This window comes from Micromesistius poutassou (genome assembly GCF_964030765.1).
Source record: "Micromesistius poutassou genome assembly, chromosome: 8".
In the NCBI taxonomy this organism is placed as follows: Eukaryota; Metazoa; Chordata; class Actinopteri; order Gadiformes; family Gadidae; genus Micromesistius; species Micromesistius poutassou.
In genome coordinates, this window is record NC_140278.1 from 14,957,224 (window position 1) to 14,977,080 (window position 19,857).

The 19,857-nt window shown below is 44.6% G+C and overlaps 2 protein-coding genes across 2 annotated transcripts; one reads left to right on the forward strand and one right to left on the reverse strand.

Annotated features, from left to right (window-relative positions):
• Positions 1-102: 102 nt before the first annotated feature.
• ensab (endosulfine alpha b) lies at positions 103-6,932 on the reverse strand. Its single transcript, XM_084471753.1, has 3 exons — positions 6,765-6,932; positions 4,836-4,958; positions 103-3,815 (listed from the first exon to the last, which is right to left on the reverse strand). The coding sequence occupies exons 1-3, from the start codon at positions 6,819-6,821 to the stop codon at positions 3,645-3,647; spliced, it is 351 nt and encodes a 116-aa protein (XP_084327879.1). The 5' UTR covers positions 6,822-6,932; the 3' UTR covers positions 103-3,644.
• A 920-nt stretch (positions 6,933-7,852) lies between these two features.
• hormad1 (HORMA domain containing 1) lies at positions 7,853-14,380 on the forward strand (the record flags this gene model as incomplete). Its single annotated transcript, XM_084471564.1, has 14 exons — positions 7,853-7,885; positions 8,006-8,150; positions 8,466-8,529; positions 9,213-9,249; positions 9,349-9,369; positions 9,482-9,508; positions 9,656-9,723; positions 10,019-10,161; positions 10,963-11,120; positions 11,595-11,669; positions 12,185-12,235; positions 13,018-13,116; positions 13,633-13,689; positions 14,068-14,380. 14 exons carry the CDS (start codon positions 7,853-7,855, stop codon positions 14,158-14,160), a joined length of 1,071 nt encoding a protein of 356 aa, XP_084327690.1. The 3' UTR covers positions 14,161-14,380.
• Between the last annotated feature and the right edge of the window lie 5,477 nt (positions 14,381-19,857).

The window sequence follows — 19,857 nt, forward strand, 5'->3', positions numbered from 1 at the left end:
GAAGTGATCAGGACTCGCTATTTCAGCACCGACATAAAGAAATAATCTATAAAAAAACATTGATACAAGCAGCAAACTGATTTGACAATTAAACGACACAAATATCGCAATGTAAAAGTTTATTTCAAATACTGACAGAACTCCGGACCTTTGTCCCAAAGACAAAGGAAAACATTCTGATTAGCCCTGCACCTTCAAATTCTTAAAATCATTCCTGCGTTCTCAAGACATCCTAGTTATCATATATTCCTTGTTAATTTATCAGTAGAAATCCCTGCATATATCATGGGATAAAAAATATAGGAATCACACAATAAGAGAACGCCTGAAAAATAAAAATAAAAAGTTTACTCATAAAGGCAAAACAACAAGAACACAGATCAGGTAAAAGCAGCACAAGGTACCTCAGAGCACATTGTCTGTCATTTATTTTTACATTTCTGGCACGTTAATTCGATTTGAACAGGACATAAGACATTGGTATTTAAACATACCCCACAATCCCCCTGCCTCATGGAATTGTTTCGTACAAAGCCAAACCATCACACATTTAGTAGCATTCAAGAATCCTGCCCCAGTAATCGTTAAGCCTTTTGTAATTATTAATTAGTTTTCCCTTTTGAACGCTATGAGTGCCAGTGGTCAGAAATGAAGATGCTGTGAGGGAGTTGTGTAATTTCTACTCAGATCAGATCAGATGGGATCAAATTGAAAATTTAATTCAAATCAGAGATTCACGGGTGGAACTTCCATTTCCTATATAGTCACTTTCGCTCAGAGAAGGGACTGAACCACGTGGCAGGAGGATTAAGAGACTCTGGAGAGAATATGGGTTTGACGGGTACAAATAGAGGACACAGGTGTTGTTCAAAATTGGCCGTCAACCACATCTGCAGCAGCAGCAGCAGCAGCAGCAGCAGCAGCGTGTACAGTACTACACATCCCACACACTCATGTGGGAAAGCCATTCACAGAGCCCCTGCTGTTCAGAAAGCAGAAACGGTGTGTCTCGCTGAAAGGGGAGGAGGAGTTGGAACCACAAATCAGCTCATGGGGAAGAAGTGAAAGTAGTGGAGAAAAAACTAAAACAAATCGAACAACCCTAGCCCGGATATAGTGTATTATTTACAGTGTAGAATCGGCAGCATATTCACAGACCTCCATTAAAGCACTCCCATTTAAGATTTCCCTTTTCCCTCCACTCGCCGCTATTTGACACAATTCAAAAGTTAGGTGCGAATGTGCATGCCCCCAAGTCCTACTGTGGCCTACGTGGTGGTAGAGTGGGTGTTTATGGTCGTTCCCTGAAGATAAAACATATGGGTGGGGGTGGAGTTGGGGCAATGCTTTGAGATAACCGGTGTCCTACGGTTTTGAGGCTTTGGGCAGCATGCATTCATAGTTGTTTGCAGATACATTGGAGCACTTTGCCTCTCTCTCTGTCAGGATTTTTGAACCATATTATCAACCGATGTCTTGCCACGGATAGGTCCCAGTCATTCTCCTAGACACCCCTCCTTCCCTTCTCATGTCATAGAATCCCTTTGGGCCTCGCCAAGAGAGTACACCCTGCGAGCATGCAGTGGTCTACTTTAAGCCTTGCGGTGACGATCGCAGACTCTGCGCTAAAACCGGACCCCTGTTGTGATGTGTGCTGTTGCGGTGACATCAGAGGACATGTGTGTTCAGCGAGTCGCAGAGGCGAGAGCGGCAAGCTGAGGATAGTGTATCATAGTGGCCAAAACGACAGAGGGATAAAAGATCTTTAATCTAGCTAGAGTGCACAGGATACTTTGACTACTACCGCTGATTATGAAGGGAGTCTCCCGGATTGAGGGAGCTACCACTATCGGGACAGCTGGGCATGGTTTCCATTCTTTATAGAACAGCTTATCAGGACCAACTGTATGCCCCATAAAGATGTACAAATTAATTTACAACGTTTCAAATATTTACAGAACTACACACACTATGAATTCTTTACGCTCGTAGTGTGATAAAATCCACCAAACCAAGAGTTAAAACGGACAGTTCACCGACAGTCAATCTTACTTATTATCAATGCTATGGATTATTTTAAAAGGGACCTGTGTGCATGACCAGCAATGCCAAACTAGTGGACTTTTGGACTCAATGCTTACACGGTTTGACTTTGGGCTATAGAGCACAGGACTCCTGGACTGCAATGGCTGCATTTGTAGTCCAGAACAACTCCCATCTAGTCCAGAAGTAAATTCCTATCGGCACATCAGGCCATGAAAACATGGAGTCACTTTGAAAGTGACACCCACTTATATTATTGATATGCCACATCCGTATCCATAACTCCAAAACAGGCAAACAAATATCAGTGAACCATCCACTTTCCTCTCCACTGCAAGTGAGCATTTTAGTTGGGATACAGGGAGTTAATTGGAATGCCTGGGTAGCGTAGAAGAAGAGTGTGTGTTTATGGATTGTCAGGGCAGCAAGGGAAAACGGCCAACCAGGACCCAGCAGAGTTGTGTATTCATATCGTCCAGTTGCTAGTCCTCAATAGTTGCTTCTTGTCTTCTGTTTGTGTGTTTCTTACTACATGCAGAGTTTTCTAGATAAAAGTCAAAAGGGAGTGATGACACAGGAGCAGCGGCAACAGACACATTAGGGGGGGCTTTTTCCTGTTCGGGGGAGCTGCAAAGAGTGAGGCGGGCGGTGAATCTGTTCGACGAGAGTCGGCGAAACAGGATAGGATGAGAGGCCCGGGCCGTTTCTTCTGCAGCGTTCCCACTATGATTCCAGTCAGAACACTTCTCTCGACTAATGCAGCAGCCTCTTACAGGTTTTGGTATGCAAGCGATTATTACAAACAAAAATAACAATACTACCAATAATAATCCTCACACTCACTCGCCCGCCACCCATCCCACCCAACTGGAGGGATTTGAATCACGAAGACGCCCGTCCCAAAGACGTTGGAGTGCACGAGGTAAACAGCCCCTCCCCTTATACATACATAGTCATTTTGGTATCTTGGAGGATGCAATTAGAACAATTCCAAAACAAAACCAGAAATAAAACCAAACAAAACATCTAAACGATAAACAATGACTGTACAGTATACAAAGTGCATTGACTCACCCCATCCAACCCCCCTCCTGGCAATGATGCCACTCTACTGGGATACATCTCAGAGCAGTGGGGAACAACGGTAACGGGAGGATAGTTAGGTGTGTGTGTGTGTGTGTGTGTGTGTGTGTGTGTGTGTGTGTGTGTGTGTGTGTGTGTGTGTGTGTGTGTGTGTGTGTGTGTGTGTGTGTGTGTGTGTGTGTGTGTTTAGCAGAGGGACAGAGCCATGTGTGTAGCGAGAAGGCAGATTAGGGTCGCAGATGCATCTCCACTCTCACACTCACACACACACTAACACACACAAGCAAATGGAGCTTAAATATGATATGTTAAGCCAAGGAGCGCCTGTGGGGTTCAGCGGAGGAGGAGGAAGGGAGAGGAGAGGGAGAAGATAAATGAAAGAGAGGAGTATGAGGAGGGGAGAAGGGAGGGCGTGAGAAGATGGACATCTCGGGAAGTGAAGGTGAGGGGGTGGCAAGCAGCTCTTGCAGCCCCAGGGGGGGCTGATGGTTGAGGGGGCGTTCCTCAGATCGTGGGGGCTAGCCGGCTAGCTTGCTGGTAACCAGGGAGGACTTCCTCTGGGGCAGGTCCTGTGGCGTGGGAATGTGGTCCCCGGTCACCAGGTTCTTGTCGGGCCCAGCCACGGGGAGCTGCTTGTTCTTCATCTTGGCCTTGGCCATGTTGTAGTCCCCCGAGTCAAAGTACTTTGGCTAGGTGGCAGAGAAGAGAGATAAGAAACACTTCTGCCAAAGACTAACTAAGGAAGTATTGTGAGGCCTGGAAGAGCAAAGGTTAAACTCTACAATAATTAAATGTCTTATTATCATATCCTGTGTTGATAACCCATCAAGTCATGATGGGTACTATAAACTTTATAGAGACTGTAACTGATTTAAATTATAGCAATTATGCCAAAGCTTGAATTAAATGCAGCCAATCAGAGAATTAGGAATTAGAAGTGACAAGTGCTGCCTTGCATTATGGGACGAGCAGCTATGTGGCAAGGTCACAAGCTGAATATGGACTAAGCAATTGAGGGCAGGAAAGTGTAATAATGTGTTAGAATAGAATAGTATAGTAGAATAGTAGAATAAACACGATAGACTTCCCTAAAGATGGCCTTAAGTTAAAGGATTTGAGGTTTAGTTTCCATTTGTATATACATTTAAATGAGAATGTTTGTTTACAATTTACATTGGAGCAATTGGATTGATTTTTCATCCAGAAATGCATAAACTAACATTACATGGGTTTGTGTGTCAGGGGACTGACTTTCTAGCTCAACAACATGATTGATTTCACCTTGACAAATTTATTTTACAGTTTATGTTGAGTTTTACTGCAATGCACCAACTCCAAGTCAAATCCCATTATATGTGAACATGAATGTGATACTGAAGCAACAGGGGGGGAAGCAGGGGGGAAGCAGCAGGGGTTTTCCATTCCTTGGATACCAGGTCATGCGAAGTCATGCTGCTATTCATGCTAGCAGTAATGCTAGCAGGGAATATGGGAAAGTTAACATGGTGTATCTGAAGCTAAACAAATCAACAACAAACCAAGGCCCCTCCCTTCAAAATATCTTGAGAGGGCAAAACCAGAATGCAATGCAGCTTGACCGAACCTCACATTCTACTGTGTAACAAAGGGATGTTTGGACAGAATACAAGGCTTGTTCGGATGATGTTGTCTGTTGTAGGGATGATGTTAGTTTCAGTTTGGCCACCTACCCCTTTTTGTAGCCGCTTCATAAGGAAGTCAGAGCCTCCAGGCTTACTATTCAGGCTGGGGTATTTGGCCTTCAGCTTGGCTTCCTCAGACTTGATGGGACTGCTGTTCTTCTCCTGGGAATCCTGATAACATAAGATGCGATGACCATAAGATCATTCAGGTGTTAAGAGCAGAAACTGTGCCAATCAAACAAGAGAAGACACAAAAGAATAAGAATACAAGCCAAATATCAGCATTATATTTACATACACATTTAAGTACCAAATAACTAAAATAAAATGTGGTAGGGCAATATGTAAGAAAGATCACAGAGCTAGACTACTCATACTACTATATTGAACTACACAGTGAAAATGCATTAAATAATCACAAACTTATAGACATATGAAATGTGTGTATCTGACATTACATCCCAAGTAAAACCACATAGAAACAATTATTTGAGCCCTGAAAGGTTTGTTTCAGCCATTTAATGAGAATGATGAATCAAAGCAAAACAAAAGTACGAGTCAAACTTGGACATGTATACAAGGTATGGCCTAACCCAATTTTTTTGGAACGGGAAGCCTCCTCCTTTAAAATCACATTGTTATAGTGCTAGAACAAGGTTTAAATACCATGCCGATGACTTCTGGAAGTGTATTGGTAATAACATGAGTAACAAAATGCTCCCACACCACAACAGTGTCTTTGAATGCACATGTTTGGTTGGATACACAAAACAACAGCAGACACACACACACACACACACACACACACACACACACACACACACTTATTGCATTGAAATATTTGCATTGACAAAGACAGGTTTTTTTCACCAAGGTTACAGGTAGGCTTTCTGCATTCACGTGTGAAAACACAAGAATGGCCATGACTAGTGGAACAGGTCAGACACTCAAGTGACACAGAACCACACCTTAATTATGTCAGAACCGTTAACAACGTGACTCAATAGCACAATAACAATAGCCAGCATATACCTGCCCTGACATGTATTCATGTGTAGAATTTCCTTTGATAGAGTGTGGACTGATAAATTATGACTCAGGAGGGCACAGAAGCCAATGCAAATATTCCCATGGAGGAAGAGAAGGGATGGAGGGGGAGGCTGTATGTTGTACTGGGCCTTTGTTTATTCACTTGAGCCTACAAATATGGGGTGATTCAAAACATTGTAAAGAACAGACAGATTTTCCCAAAATGGTAATCTGTGGAGAAAGGCAAGAGCTTCTGTCTATACATCAACATGCCTTAATAACATGCATCTCTTACATAGCTGTCTGTTCTGCTGACTTCATGATTTAAGGATGCACAATGAGAAGGTTAATTCCTGTTGTCAACTCTTTGCTATGCACCAAAATCTAACCCCATCTTGGCTTACAAGACATTCATGAGCACACGAGCACATGGGCCTTCGACCTCACTGCCAAAACAATGAAACACCATAGTCAACCAAACCGATTTGGTCTTAGAACAGCGTTGCACAATATATTGACACCCACTGATTCTACAACAATGCAACATTTTTGGTTATATATCCATCACATCATAATCTCAGCATTGTATAGTTTGAGATAATGCGGAAGCTCTGCCTCATTGCAGTTGTTGTCAGGTTAGAGTTGACCAATGAGGCCCAAGCCGCTGTGAACTGGTGAGCCAATGACACGAGCCAAATCAAGTGGGACGAGACTCAGTCACACAGTATCCACACACCCGCTATCCGCTTTATTATACAGCCGCGACAATACTAATTTCATCCAAATAAAATTAGTGTGTAGGTGTATGCTGCCATCATCTTGTGCGCGTGTCATTGCATTCAGGCGTGCATTTTAAACACTTCCACTTGTTGTAGCTAGTGCTAGCCTCTTACAGCTAGCACACTCAGTGACTGGCCCAACAACACTAAGGCTGACATCCAAACCAACCTGTTTTTCGTCTTCGTAGTCAATCTGAGTGTCTGAGTCCAGGTTTTCTGACGACATGTTGCGACCGTTTTGGACTGACAAATCCTGTTTATCCGTAAGGCGAAACGCTGTTTGTGCTAAGATACAGTTGATGTATCTATGCTGAGTCCAAGCCTTGTTTTCTGAACACGACTGCCTCTCAGTGAAAATGGCGAGAAGATATGTTACGTCACTATGAGGGATGCCCCACGTTTGACAGACATTTACAGTAGCCAATAGCAGGTTACAGGGTTCTTGCACAGGCTTTAAACCAGCCACTGGAATATCACAAGACCGCGCAGCTACTGTGATTGATAGCACGCGGTCCAATCCCAATCCAGACTACTGTGGGCTCGAGACGAAATGGCACTGCAGACGGCAGCCACCACATACTTGGCCAGTGGCCACACAAACTAAATAATACATACATGTTTCCACTCAAATATACGCAGTGGTTATTAATCATACTACGACTACATAGCTGGTATAAAAAAAACGATTTTAAATATTATTATTATTCAAATATTATTACTTACTTTATTAATTGTAATTGTCTTATTTGTGATTGGCTGCTAGTTTGTGACGAATGTTAAACTGTCAATCAAACACAGATAGCGGGAACGATTTCGCTAATTAGCTGTGTGCTCAAGAGATTTAGAAAGAGACGCTTTTTGTAAGTAACAGTTACCACAATGTGTATGTTAATACGGCATTATTTATATATTTAATTTAGCAGGCAAAGTGCCATGCTTGTGTCATGACATTAGCTTCTGATGAAGCAGAATGTATTAGCTAGAAAGATGCTATAAAGTCGAAAAGTCAATCTAAAGTAGGCCAGCTAATGCTAACGTTAGATTATTTCAGCAGTTCTTTAAGATTTAACCAAAGACAATATAAGTAAATATAACTAACTTATTTTTTGTCATTGTTTAGAATTATTCTCCCAGTTTAACCCATACTCAACAAACCGATTTGGTTTTACGACAGCATTGCACAATATATTGACACCCACAGATTCTGCAACAATGCAAAATGTTGTTTTGTTTAGAATTGTGTTCCTCTTCACAACCATGGCATGTGTCCAACAAACCAGGACTGGTCAGGTATGATTAGCCTGTATAATATCCATATGACTATACATCAAAAGAGAGTCAGGTTGCAGCATGCACTTGCATCTAATGTTTTTCTGCATGTACTGTATGCATCATGTTTGACTTATTTAGGAGACTCAGCTTTTGCCGGATGTGGTCGCTACAGAGCAGCAATCCCTGGTCGTTATAAAGAAACTTCTGGCCATTGCCATGTCCAGCATCACCTACCTTAGGGGCCTCTTCCCTGAGATAGCGTATGGGACCAAACATGTTGAAGGTATGTAACTAGCTATCCTGCATCAGCCTGTGACATTGCACAGCTAAATTGCATTATTGATGACAACGCCAAGTTTAATGGGTTTATTTTGAACAAGCGCAAGAATGAAGGATGCAAAAAATACATTTAAGATACAGGACTCACTTAGATGTTGATTTTTTTGCTCTAACTTTTAATCCAGAAATTAAGGATTTTTAAGATGTGCCTCTGCCTGCTTCCTCAGTTATAACTAAATGATAAACTGAAATCTGTGTGTGTGTGTGTGTGTCTATGTATCTATATAATCTCTACTGTGTTTCAATGTACCTTACACAGAGCAGAAAGTGATGATTCTACGAGAGGAGCGCAGCTGTCCTGGGGCAAATCAGATGGTCCAGTGGTTAGTTTGTAACACACACCTTTACGACACATTTTCTGTTTATTTGAATATTTTAATGAGTCAAAGTAGCATCAAGTTATTTTCTTGGGGGTAAAAATTGGGGGTAAAAGCCTCTGAAATCATTAACATTACTATGATTATGATTAATATCATTATTATTATAAGCAGTAGTAGAGTTGGTATGGATCTAGCAATAGCTGTGCTACTATAGAATTATAAGCTGTATAAAAAATACAAGTAATCTTAGAAGTAGTAGCAGTGGAAGTAAGAGTATGCTTTCATAACTTCAGTCAGGCTTACAGCAACCTAAAACATTGTAAATGTCTGCCATAAGAAGAAACATCACACTATTGCTTACACAGGGCTTTCTGTTACTGCAGCGCTGGAGTGAGTGGACCTAGGCTATCAATCGATTGAATGCCATTAAGCAATTATACCTTGAAATTGGGTTATTGGTGTCCATGTATGGATGCATGGATGCACACGCACGCGCGCACACACACACACACACACACACACACACACACACACACACACACACACACAAACATGATGGTAACAGTTGGAAACAGTGCCAGGGACAATTGGTTCTATCAGGATGACTCAGGGTTTTCCCTAGTCCTTCTCGAGTTAGACTGTGTGTGTGTTTGTGTATTCATTAAGTTTTTTTTAACCCTCTCCAGGATGCAGGGATGCTTTGATGCCATTCAGAAGAAATATGTAAGTCCTCCACAAATATTTGCTTTGGATGAACATTAAAGACCTAAAAGCAAATATAATTTGTTTTATTCACATTCGTTCCACCCTGTGTCCCTCCAGCTGAGAACGGTCGTTTTGTCAGTGAGTAGCTTGTCTTTCATGTGTCTGATTAAGTTTAAGGGTAACTGTAATTTTGAATCCTGAAAGTCTCTATCTTAATGCACTCCTAATGTACTGTTACTGTTTGTTTTAGATATACACCGATCAAGACAATCCTCAGGTAATGTTTCAGGAGACAGAGATTGCTGTGTCGTTGTGGCAGTTGAGTCATGGAAAATTCCCACATGTGCATTGATAAAGTAGATCTTAGGTACCGAGCTGTTCATCCACCTCAAATAGCCTTCTTTCCTTTTCTTTTTTTTTCCAGCTAGTGACAGAATTCTACCAATTTAAGATAACCTACTCCGCAAAGGGACCACAAATGGAATTTGAAAGGTACAATATGTTTAATTTCTGGATCACTCATCCAGAATAACACAGAATAAGAAAACGATACAAAAGGAATAAACATATCATGTATTTACAATGAGGTACACTTTTTTCGAATCATCCAAATTCTGACATTCTCTGGTTTTCTGTATTTAACCAACATGTGAGGTAAGCATGCAGCATATCTTCAGTAACTAGCTTGTTAAGTTCTTTCAGGGAGAAAATAGGTGGGTCGGCGTGTTAAGAGTAAAAACGTCATTGAGTGTCAGGATGATTTCCCACAATCCTTTGCGTGTCTTAGCAACAACAACTGCAAGGTGGCGTGCGGCAACACTAAGAAGGCCAGCATCCTGCTGGTGAGGAAGCTGTACACACTGATGCAGAACCTGGGTCCTCTCCCAGACAACGTCTGCATCAACATGAAGCTGGCCTACTACGACGAAGGTAACCCACAAAGCACAACCGCCAGTAGACACTGCACCCTGATGCCTTGGTGCATTCAGCCTCAATTAAAGTATCAAGCAATGTTTCACTTGACATAATACACACAAACGCACAGGCAATATTTCACACACATAGATAATATAATACATATGCAATTATAATGCACACACACACACACACACATACAATGGAAATGCGCCCATACACAGAGACGAACACACATATAATGGTAATAATGCACACAATAATAATAATAATGCAAATTATTGATCAATGTAGTATTCCTTGTATTTACACTCAGATGTCTCTGACCTGATTCACTTGCACATGGCAAGGTGATTCCACAAGCAGTCAGAAGAGGGCCACCTTGAGTCTTGCTGCCTGTCATGTTGAGACGTTAGTCTTTAAGTCCCCTCCATGGTGGTCCCATCATGAAGTCTGCTTGTTAGCACAATATCTCTGAGGGACTTTCATAGCACCTGTAAAGAATGTCATACTGACTGAGTTGTATCGTCATGGTTGAAAACACAAAATCTGTCCACTATATAGTAATCTCACTACGGTGCTCAGAACATAGGAACGCTACTACCAAGTGTTCTCTTGGAAAACAGACGATGGAACTTACTGCATGCAAGGGATATGAAATTAATTTAGTTATTTCATAAATGTGTATATGTGTAGACACACATGTTGGTCACATGTTGGTCTTTACGTAGTACTAATAGTAAGAGTTTGTGTGTGTCTGTGTGTGTGTGTGTGTGTGTGTGTGTGTGCTTGTGTCTGCTTGATTGGTGTCCCCAGTCACTCCTCAGGACTACCAGCCACCAGGGTTCAAGGAGGGCGATGGTAACTTGATGGAGTTTGCGAAGGAGCCTGTGAAGCTGTGCATGGGCGAGGTGGTCACCCCCTTCCACACGCTGCGCGTGGACGTCACCACGGAGAGGGACCGGCTGGAGAAGGTAGAGAGGAGACGCACCCCAGGGGGGATCACGCCGAGCACTTCTGTGATGTGAACTTGTAAAAGAAGGAATGGTTGTGGTGCTGGCAACCCATCATCCTAATATGGTTTATCTGTCCGGTTAATGCCTAATCGTGTCTCGAAGATGACGCCAAGTTTAGGCTCTGATGGTTCTGGGATAATTTACCCAAATTGCATGGAATACAGAGTACCACTTCAAGTAATTTCCAAGGGTCATTTACGACAAATCTGTAATTCCCTGAGGCAAACAAAACCCGCCATGTTGCCTATTGACCTCTGGCTCCCTTTGTTGGCGTATGAAATGGTTGACTTCCTCTACAGAAATCAATAAACATACATTGGCTTAGTTTTACCGTTCAAGTCATTCGACAAAGTTTATAAGACTGCAAAAAAACACAACTGACATTGCAGAGGAAAGGTTTGTATTGACACCTGCGCTGTCCAATGGCTACAGGTGGGGGAGGAGCCTGTGCGTGTGAGGGACAAATGGATGCTGCAGATGGACGAGCAGGGGGCTGTTGTAGAGCAGGTCAGAGAGCTATATGCCTGGAGCATCACACCATTGCTCTCACAACACAATGCATACACAATGTTTACTCGATGGTGGTCAGCACTGCCTTCACTGGTTAAATGGTAGCTTTCACTATATGATAAAAAAGGATATGGATATTTATATGAACAAAGGAATGCTCATTTTAACCGAGGCATGAACCATGCTCTGTTTGGAGTAGGTTGTTAATTTGGAGATAGTTTTCAGCTCTAAACATATAGGATGAAATATTTTACAAATAACAGAGGTAAGTGTATTTAGGTCAATTAGTATCATGAATCAAAGATCTGGAAATAATTGTTTTACAATAATCTAACTAATTTAACCTCAACCAATGAAAACTTGTTCTGTGTTTTGTGGTTGTTATATGTGGTTGAGAGACAGACAGATACATAGATAGATAGATAGATAGATGGATAGATGGATAGATAGATAGATAGATAGATAGATAGATAGATAGATAGATAGATAATATGTATTTCTCTTATCTCCAGACTCACATGATAGACAATCTGGAGACGCCTGCAGAAGAGTGTGTTAGGATAGTGTTGTTTTTGCTGCTGGACAATTAGAATATCTTTAGGAAATGATTTCTTGTATATTATATTTCATATATTTTTGTGAGGTGCGTTAAGAGAGAATTATTCTTTTTAAAATCTTTCATTGTCTACCTTTCATAATCATGCACTATTAGAAATCAAGGGACACTAAACCTTAAAAACTTCCTGCACTCAAATATAAAGTCTGCAACACAGGCTAACAAACAGATGACTGGGTTTAACATGAAATCTGTACCATCTGCTGACAGTATTGTGTGAAAATAAACCATTGAAGAAAAAGTACACCCAAATGCCGGCTGACAGTCTGCAGCTCAACAGCTTAACACAGAAACACAGCACAACACATCTGTGGGAGTATCTACAGAGCACAACACATCTGTGGCAGTATATACAGAGCACAACACATCTGTGGCAGTATATACAGAGCACAACACATCTGTGGCAGTATATACAGAGCACAACACATCTGTGGCAGTATATACAGAGCACAACACATCTGTGAGAGTATCTACAGAGCACAACACATCTGTGGCAGTACAGACGGAGCTATCTACTGATTAAGGTCCACAGGGCTTCTTCATCTCACACTAACAAACACCAGTGAACCACCCAGTCCACCACAGTGCACAGTGTACTCAGACGCAGAAGAGGCTACAGTGATCAGTAGAGGCCTGTGTCAACATGTGTTTATAAGGGGCGACCTTCCTTTGAGTAGCCCCTTGTAGTGTCTGGTAGGGGGTAGCAGTGAGCCATCTGTCCTCTGTCAGATGGACACTCAGATGGTGGTGGAGGTGGAGAGCACCAGTCTGACGGAGGAGGTGGCCGTCATGAAGACCAGGAGTGGTCGAGTCGTGCGCTCCTCCACAGTGAGTCCCCTCGGCCCCCCTCAGACCTCCCCCCTCATCTCTCAGCCTGGAGAGATGACTGTAACAAGCCGGGCCCTTTAGTCCCAGGCTCCTCTTGAAGACTGCCTAGTAGCTCTAGTGGTTCTCTTCACATGCAAAGTCACATGAGGGCTACTAGACCAGCGGCTCCCATCCTTCAAGGGGTTAAGGTCCACTATGATCCCAACCTGAATTGCATGGCCAACTTGAAGTGATAGGGAATGATCGTAAATAAACGGCTCACATCATTACCAGGATAATGTGAGTAGAAACGTTGACTGTTTCAGTAAGGTTGATGTGGCAAAAATCGGCCAAAATGTCAATTCAATTGACATATTGACACAATTGTTTTATATGTTTATATTGGTACATGCATTCAAATATATTCATACTTTCTTTCGGTACTATACTTGGATATATATTACATTTCATGTTTGAAATGTATATAAGCAATGTATATAAGCGTTATAATTAAAACTTGTGTGTGTGCTTGTGCAGGAGAAAATATCAAGAAAAAAGATGACCAAGAGACTGTCTCCCGTTCAGGACAAAGCGGTGAACACCCTCCAAACTCCATGCCCTGTGTTGTCTGCTAATAAATACTGTTACCTACAGTATTTTTATTCACGTTAATATTATTACTATTATTAACAAAGATAACAAACATAATAAAGTAATTTCTCAATTAATATTAAGGTTTAGCTTTTACTTTGTTCATCCTTAACATTAATGCAATATTACAAATATACTGCATGACATAAAGATTGCGTGAGAAAGTAGTTTGCTGTGCTACCAAGCACGACTATTAAGGAGGGATTTAATACACATTCAATCTGTTTTAGTAGCATTGTAGCTGATTAGAAATAGATGTGCAGTATGGTTTCTTTGTGGAAGATGGGTTTAGCTAAGCCTACTGTCCTGCCTGTTTTGCAGGTGTCTCAGTTTGAGTTCCCGAGCAGCCAGGAAGTCCCGGCCTCATCCGCACCCAAAAAGCGCAAGTTCAGCGAGCCCAAAGAGCACTACTGACCCCCGTGTTTATTAACCACCAGTTAAGCACCAGCTTTCACTTTCACTGTGTTACACAGGAACGTGTTGTTCAACGTGTTGTTCACAGGTTCTGTTTATTTTATTACACATTTTCTGTCTACACATGAAAAGACAATTTGATGTTTATTTGTTAAGATTGTTCACATCTTTGGAAAAATTTCTTACTGAAGTCTAGGTGGTTATGCACATTAGTAAGTAGTAATAAATAACATTCACCTGTTAAATTGTTTATCATAAAATGCTTCACAATTAAACTATATCAAATGGATTTTTTTTTACTTAGAAATAGGATTTCCCAGATCATTAGCAATTATGATCAACAAATTCATAACCAATATTTCCATATATTGTGATATGTGAGGGATATGTGTGAGAAATTAAAATGGGTCGCGTGTCCAGCAATAATGTCAAATCATTTGATCTCACTGGCCGTCATTGCTATCGCTCAAGTTAGGGGGCGCCGTTTCCCCTCCCTTTAAGAGCTCCAGCAGCAATTACTTTGTCTGGTGCTGGGGAAAGAGTAAACGTATAAGCAGTTCCAGCCTGCATAAGGCCTGCTGTAGAGTCAAGACACTCACCTGCTGTGCTCTTCCCTAGTACCCACACACACACACACACACACACACAAAAAACACGGACACACACAGCACCAACCCAACCCCCTCCAAAATAAACCAGTGTGGCGTTGTGATTTGCATGTGAGGTGAGCTAAATGAAGCTGTTAAGTGAAAGTGGATTATATCTGTACACAGTGACCTCTGGGCTGAGATAACAGCCCATCGGCAACATCCCGCCCAGCAAGCTGTGTGTTTTTAATCTCCTGTTGTTTTTTCCCTGAGAGAGGGGGCATTTGCTGATAGACTGCCTTAACCCACTGCCGATCAATACGCCAGGAAGCCTTTGTGATGCATATCCAAGCAGGCCTACGCCCCCCCCCCCCACCCCCACCCCTACTCCCTGCTCTTGTCTACAGCAGGCCGGAGGAGGACAGGGTGGGGGACGTCACACCAAGCCCTCTCCTCCAAGCCACAGCATTGTCCTGGCCAGTGTGTGTATATCATGGTCTTTGTGGGCTTTTTATGGGTATTTCTGCTAACAGTCCAAACACAAAGCAGCATGAAGTGTGCAGCCAGGGTGGACAATAGAGGCACACTTACACACACACACACACACACACACACACACACACACATACAAACACATGCAGGCACACAAACACACACACACTCTCTCTCTTTCTCTGTCTCTCTCTCTTTCTGTCCAAAGCACTCTCACACACACACTGGCTGCCTTTATGAGCTGTGAAATGAATCAGCTCTGCCTTTTCTCCGCTGGCGTTTTCCACCAGATTTTTATTTTATTATTTTGACGGCAGGGGACTTGTCTGGGTATTGGTGTGTGATTAGATTCAGAGTCATGTGCAGTTTCACTGTGCTTAAATATCTCTCTCCAACACTCTATCATATTTATGAGCTACACACAAAGATGGCAACAAAAAGGCCCAAAATATATATCTTTCCATCCGTTGGCACAGAAAACCACGAAGCCTTCGCTAAATAGTGTAGTGACTGTTGCCCTGAAGCGGCACCATCTGAAACACTCATACCCAAACCCATTTTAGTTTTTCCGGTTTTGGCGATCAGCCACAGGAAAGCAATGAATACAGCTGAATCATAGAAACGGACACAATCAAAGCCCTAGGAGCGGGAGGCAGAGAATGTTTTAGACGGGGGGGATACAGATCCATCTGAGCAAAACACTCGAGACATTCCTCATTAGAGAGAAGAGAAGGCAATCCAAATTGCAATTTATTTCATCTCCGCCCGCAATCCTTCACAGCGAGCCGCAGACTCTACATCATTTCTGTACACACGTCTCCCCAGAAATGAATTCTGAAATTAAATTCAGGGACACACGTCCAGTGGACAGTGTTAACAGATCAATCAGCTGGCCAAACAGCAGGCGGGGTCCACCGCTGGCCTCCCAGGGCCAATCAGAACCCGGCGTTCTGGCAGTCTGAGTAAATAGAACCAGGGGGGGGGCGCACTGTATGGCGGATGGATGGACGGACGTACGGAGAGACAGATAGTCCCCATGCACTCCAACCCCACCCACCCCCGGCAGCCCATCCCAGGCCCTACACATGAAAGGTGGCTCCTAGGAGCCTATGGACGCTGGGCGGTGATTGTGGCCGCAGGCCCTGAGGTCCCCCAGGGGGAAGGGATCTACCGTGGTTCAGCGGGGGGGAGTGGACGTCCAGCCCAGGGACCGTGACCTCTGTGACCTTGCCAGAAGGGCAGCAAATGTTTCTGGGCTGATTAGCCGGTTCCCCGGCAGAGAGCCCCTGTGCTGTGTTTACCCTTCGGAATCAGCTATTGGGCAAGAGCGTAGGAGCAGATCCCGAGATTATGTCAATCAAATTGTTACTCTTACACATGGGGAATAAAATCAACTGACGATACACAAGGAGAATATTACATTTTCCAAATGATTTATAAAATAGTGGAGGCCATTCCACAGCTTGATATAATGACATGAACTGGAAATGTATAGGGGTTAAAGAATAAATATATGGTCCAAGACTATTTTATGTATTTAAGAAAATACAATGACTAAAACGACCACAGGGGGGCGATCCATTGCCATTGATAGAGTCGGTCCCGTTCTTTACAGTTTGGCAAAAAAAAGAATCATCTTCTCGCTCTCTTTTTGAAACATTCCCAGGTTCGTACAGTTGGCCGACAGCACACCGTTACAGTATCCAAGAAAGCATGCAATCCCTACCAACCGCCTACGCTGCCTAAGTCTATTCATCTGTCTCTTTTGAGAGACACCATGGCCGACTCCTCTGTATTGATCCAGAATAAGAATTGTTAAAGAAGGGTGGTTGTGAGCAGGTGGTGGTGAAGCGGGGCAGATCCAGGGATTTAGTGACTCACTCTCTGCTCTGTATGGGCCCGGCCCGCACAGCCCGGCGACGAGGGAGAGAGACAGAGAGAGGGGGACCCACCGATACCAACTTGAAACAGATGCTCAAAGCAATGGGATGTGCCCCCATTGTGATCAGAGTGGACAGCTGAATTGTCTGCCACCAAAGGGCCCTTTTCTTTAGGGGCCGAACGCCTCACAATGGAGCCCCCCCCCACACATCACTGACACACTGAGGGTTTCTCCAAGGGGAGGGGGGGGGGGGGGGGGGCTGAGGAGGGGGGGGAGGGGGCACGCGTGTGGACAGAGGCGTGAGGGTGGGTGTTCGGGGGGGGGGGGGCTGTGCTGTGTAAGGGTTTGGGTGGTAGGGGTGCTTGTAAGGGTTTAGTCAGGGTGAGTCTCTGGCCGTACCTCCTTATTTTCTTCTTCTTCCTTCTCTTGGCTCAGATGGACCCCCCCTCCTCACCTCTTTCTCATCCACAAAGAGCCCCTGAAGCCACTGCAGGGCTGGGGTTTAAATGTCACGCTTGGCCATCAGAGCGCCCCCCCCGGCCCCCCTGGCTCGTGTGCCGGAGGGGAAGGGAGGGGAGGGGAGGGGAGGGGGAAGGGGGGTCGGGGTGGGGGGCAGAGAGAGGGAGAGAGAAAGAGAGAGAGAGGGAGGGAGACACTCGCCCTGGTCCCATTGTCCGCGGCGATAGGCATGAGCTGCTAACTGACTCCATATCGAGTGTATCCTCTCACCACACGCCCCAGCCGTGTCCTGCCCGTGCTCCAACACAATGGGCCGCTTTCTTCTCCCTCCTCGCTCCCCCTTTTCTTTCTCCCTTGGTTCTCTCCGGCGCCCCGGCCCATAGGTGCAGCAGCGGCTTTCGGTCATGCTATGCCTGGCGGAGCGGCTTAGGCCCGGCCCAGCTCGCCGGACGTTCAGCTGCCCAGCAGACGGAGCTGAATGATAAAGTGTGCTGCCCCCACGACCCCGCCCCCCCCCCCCCCCCCACACACACACACACACACACACACACACACACACACACACACACACTCACCATCGCCTCACCATCGCAATCACACACTCTGGTGGTAGTGGTGGTTGTGGGTTCCACCCAGACGGAAATCAATGCAAACTTTCCACATAAGAAGGATTTGATTTGGAAACGGTAGAGGGGACACAGAAGGTGGGTGGTGTGAGTGTGTGTGTGGGAGTGTTTGTCTTTGCAGGTGTGTGTGCGTGCGGGGGGGGGGGGGGGTTGGGGAGAGGAGTATGTGTGTGTGTGTGTGTGTGTGTGTGTGTGTGTGTGTGTGTGCACGTGGCTATGTGTGCATGTGTGTGTGTGTGTGTGTGTGTGTTTGTGGTGGAGAAGACTTGTGTGTTATTGTGTGTGTTTGGTTGATAATAGGCCTGCGTGTGTTGACGCTAGGCACGTGTGGCGTCGTGCGTCGTGCGCGCCTTCCACGCGTGCGCGGGTGGTCGAGGAAAGGTGGGTATGTGTGTGTGTGTGGAGCGGAGGAGAAGAGGAGGGGCAGGGGGGTGGTGACAGAGTGTCAGACTGAAATACAAGTACAGGAGAAAAAAATCCACAGGCTGGCGTCTGGGCTCCGTCCGGGGCCCAAGGTCCTGGGCCCCCACCCTGCTGCTCCCCCCCAACCACCCCCCCCCCCCCCCCTGCTGCTCCCCCCCTCACGATGGAGTGTTTTATGTATCTATTTGTTCTAAATAGTGGCACGCTTGACCTTGGCGTGAGCCGCGTGCGCCTGCCCGGGAAACATCCGGCTGTCACGAACGGGCCGGGGTGACCTTGAACCGCGGCCGGCGCGCACACGCCCGCGCCGCTGAGTGCACAAACTCATTTAACTCCCGGCGTGGCTATCGACATGCTGTAATCGTTAACATTATGGATGATGAATAACTACAGACTGCCTGTGTGTACCTATAGAAGGCTATACGTCGCCGCCGCCGCCGCCGCCGCCGCTGTGGTCGTAGCGACGGGCGGCCAAACAAAATGGTGGGGATGTGTGTGTGTGGGGGGGGGTGGGGGGGTTGGTCAGGTGACACATCAGTTAGAGTTGTTTTTCGAGCCGGACATCACAACTACTCATAGAGGGGGGGGGGGGGGGGGGGGGGGGGGGGGGTGGTAGAGAGATATATCACCTCACTCTGTTAGGACACGGGAGTTCAGCCACCCCCCCCCCCCCCCCCACCCCCACCCCCCCTTCATCCACCAGCCCAGCATCAGCTGTCAAAGGTCATCGCCATGACAACTCCTCTTCGATGACCCTAAATTACCTGAATTACCCCCACATATAAATTACAAATGAATTACATATACATGAAATTATTCAACAAACTTTCATCAGTTAACACTTTGATTAGAAGAAGCATCATCCTCTTTTCTACCACAGGTAGTTTTGGCTTCATATGTTTATAAGTAACCTAATGAGGACCACACCACGTTATAGATATAGATATATAGAGAAGTAGATATGAAGGTTATGGGTTTAAATGGATGTAAGTTAATAATTACATTGAATTGAATGAGGACAAAACCAAATAATAAAAGCAAATACATACATGCAGGTATATACATATAGTTATTTAGGTTTAAACCTATGAAGTGTTACGGTATAACTACAACGGTATAAGGTAATAGGAGCTGGTTTTGGCAGCGCTTTGTGTGAGAGAGGCTGATTCACACAAAGTCTGACTCAACCATTACAGGAACTGAGAGAGCAACTTATTTTCTCCACCCA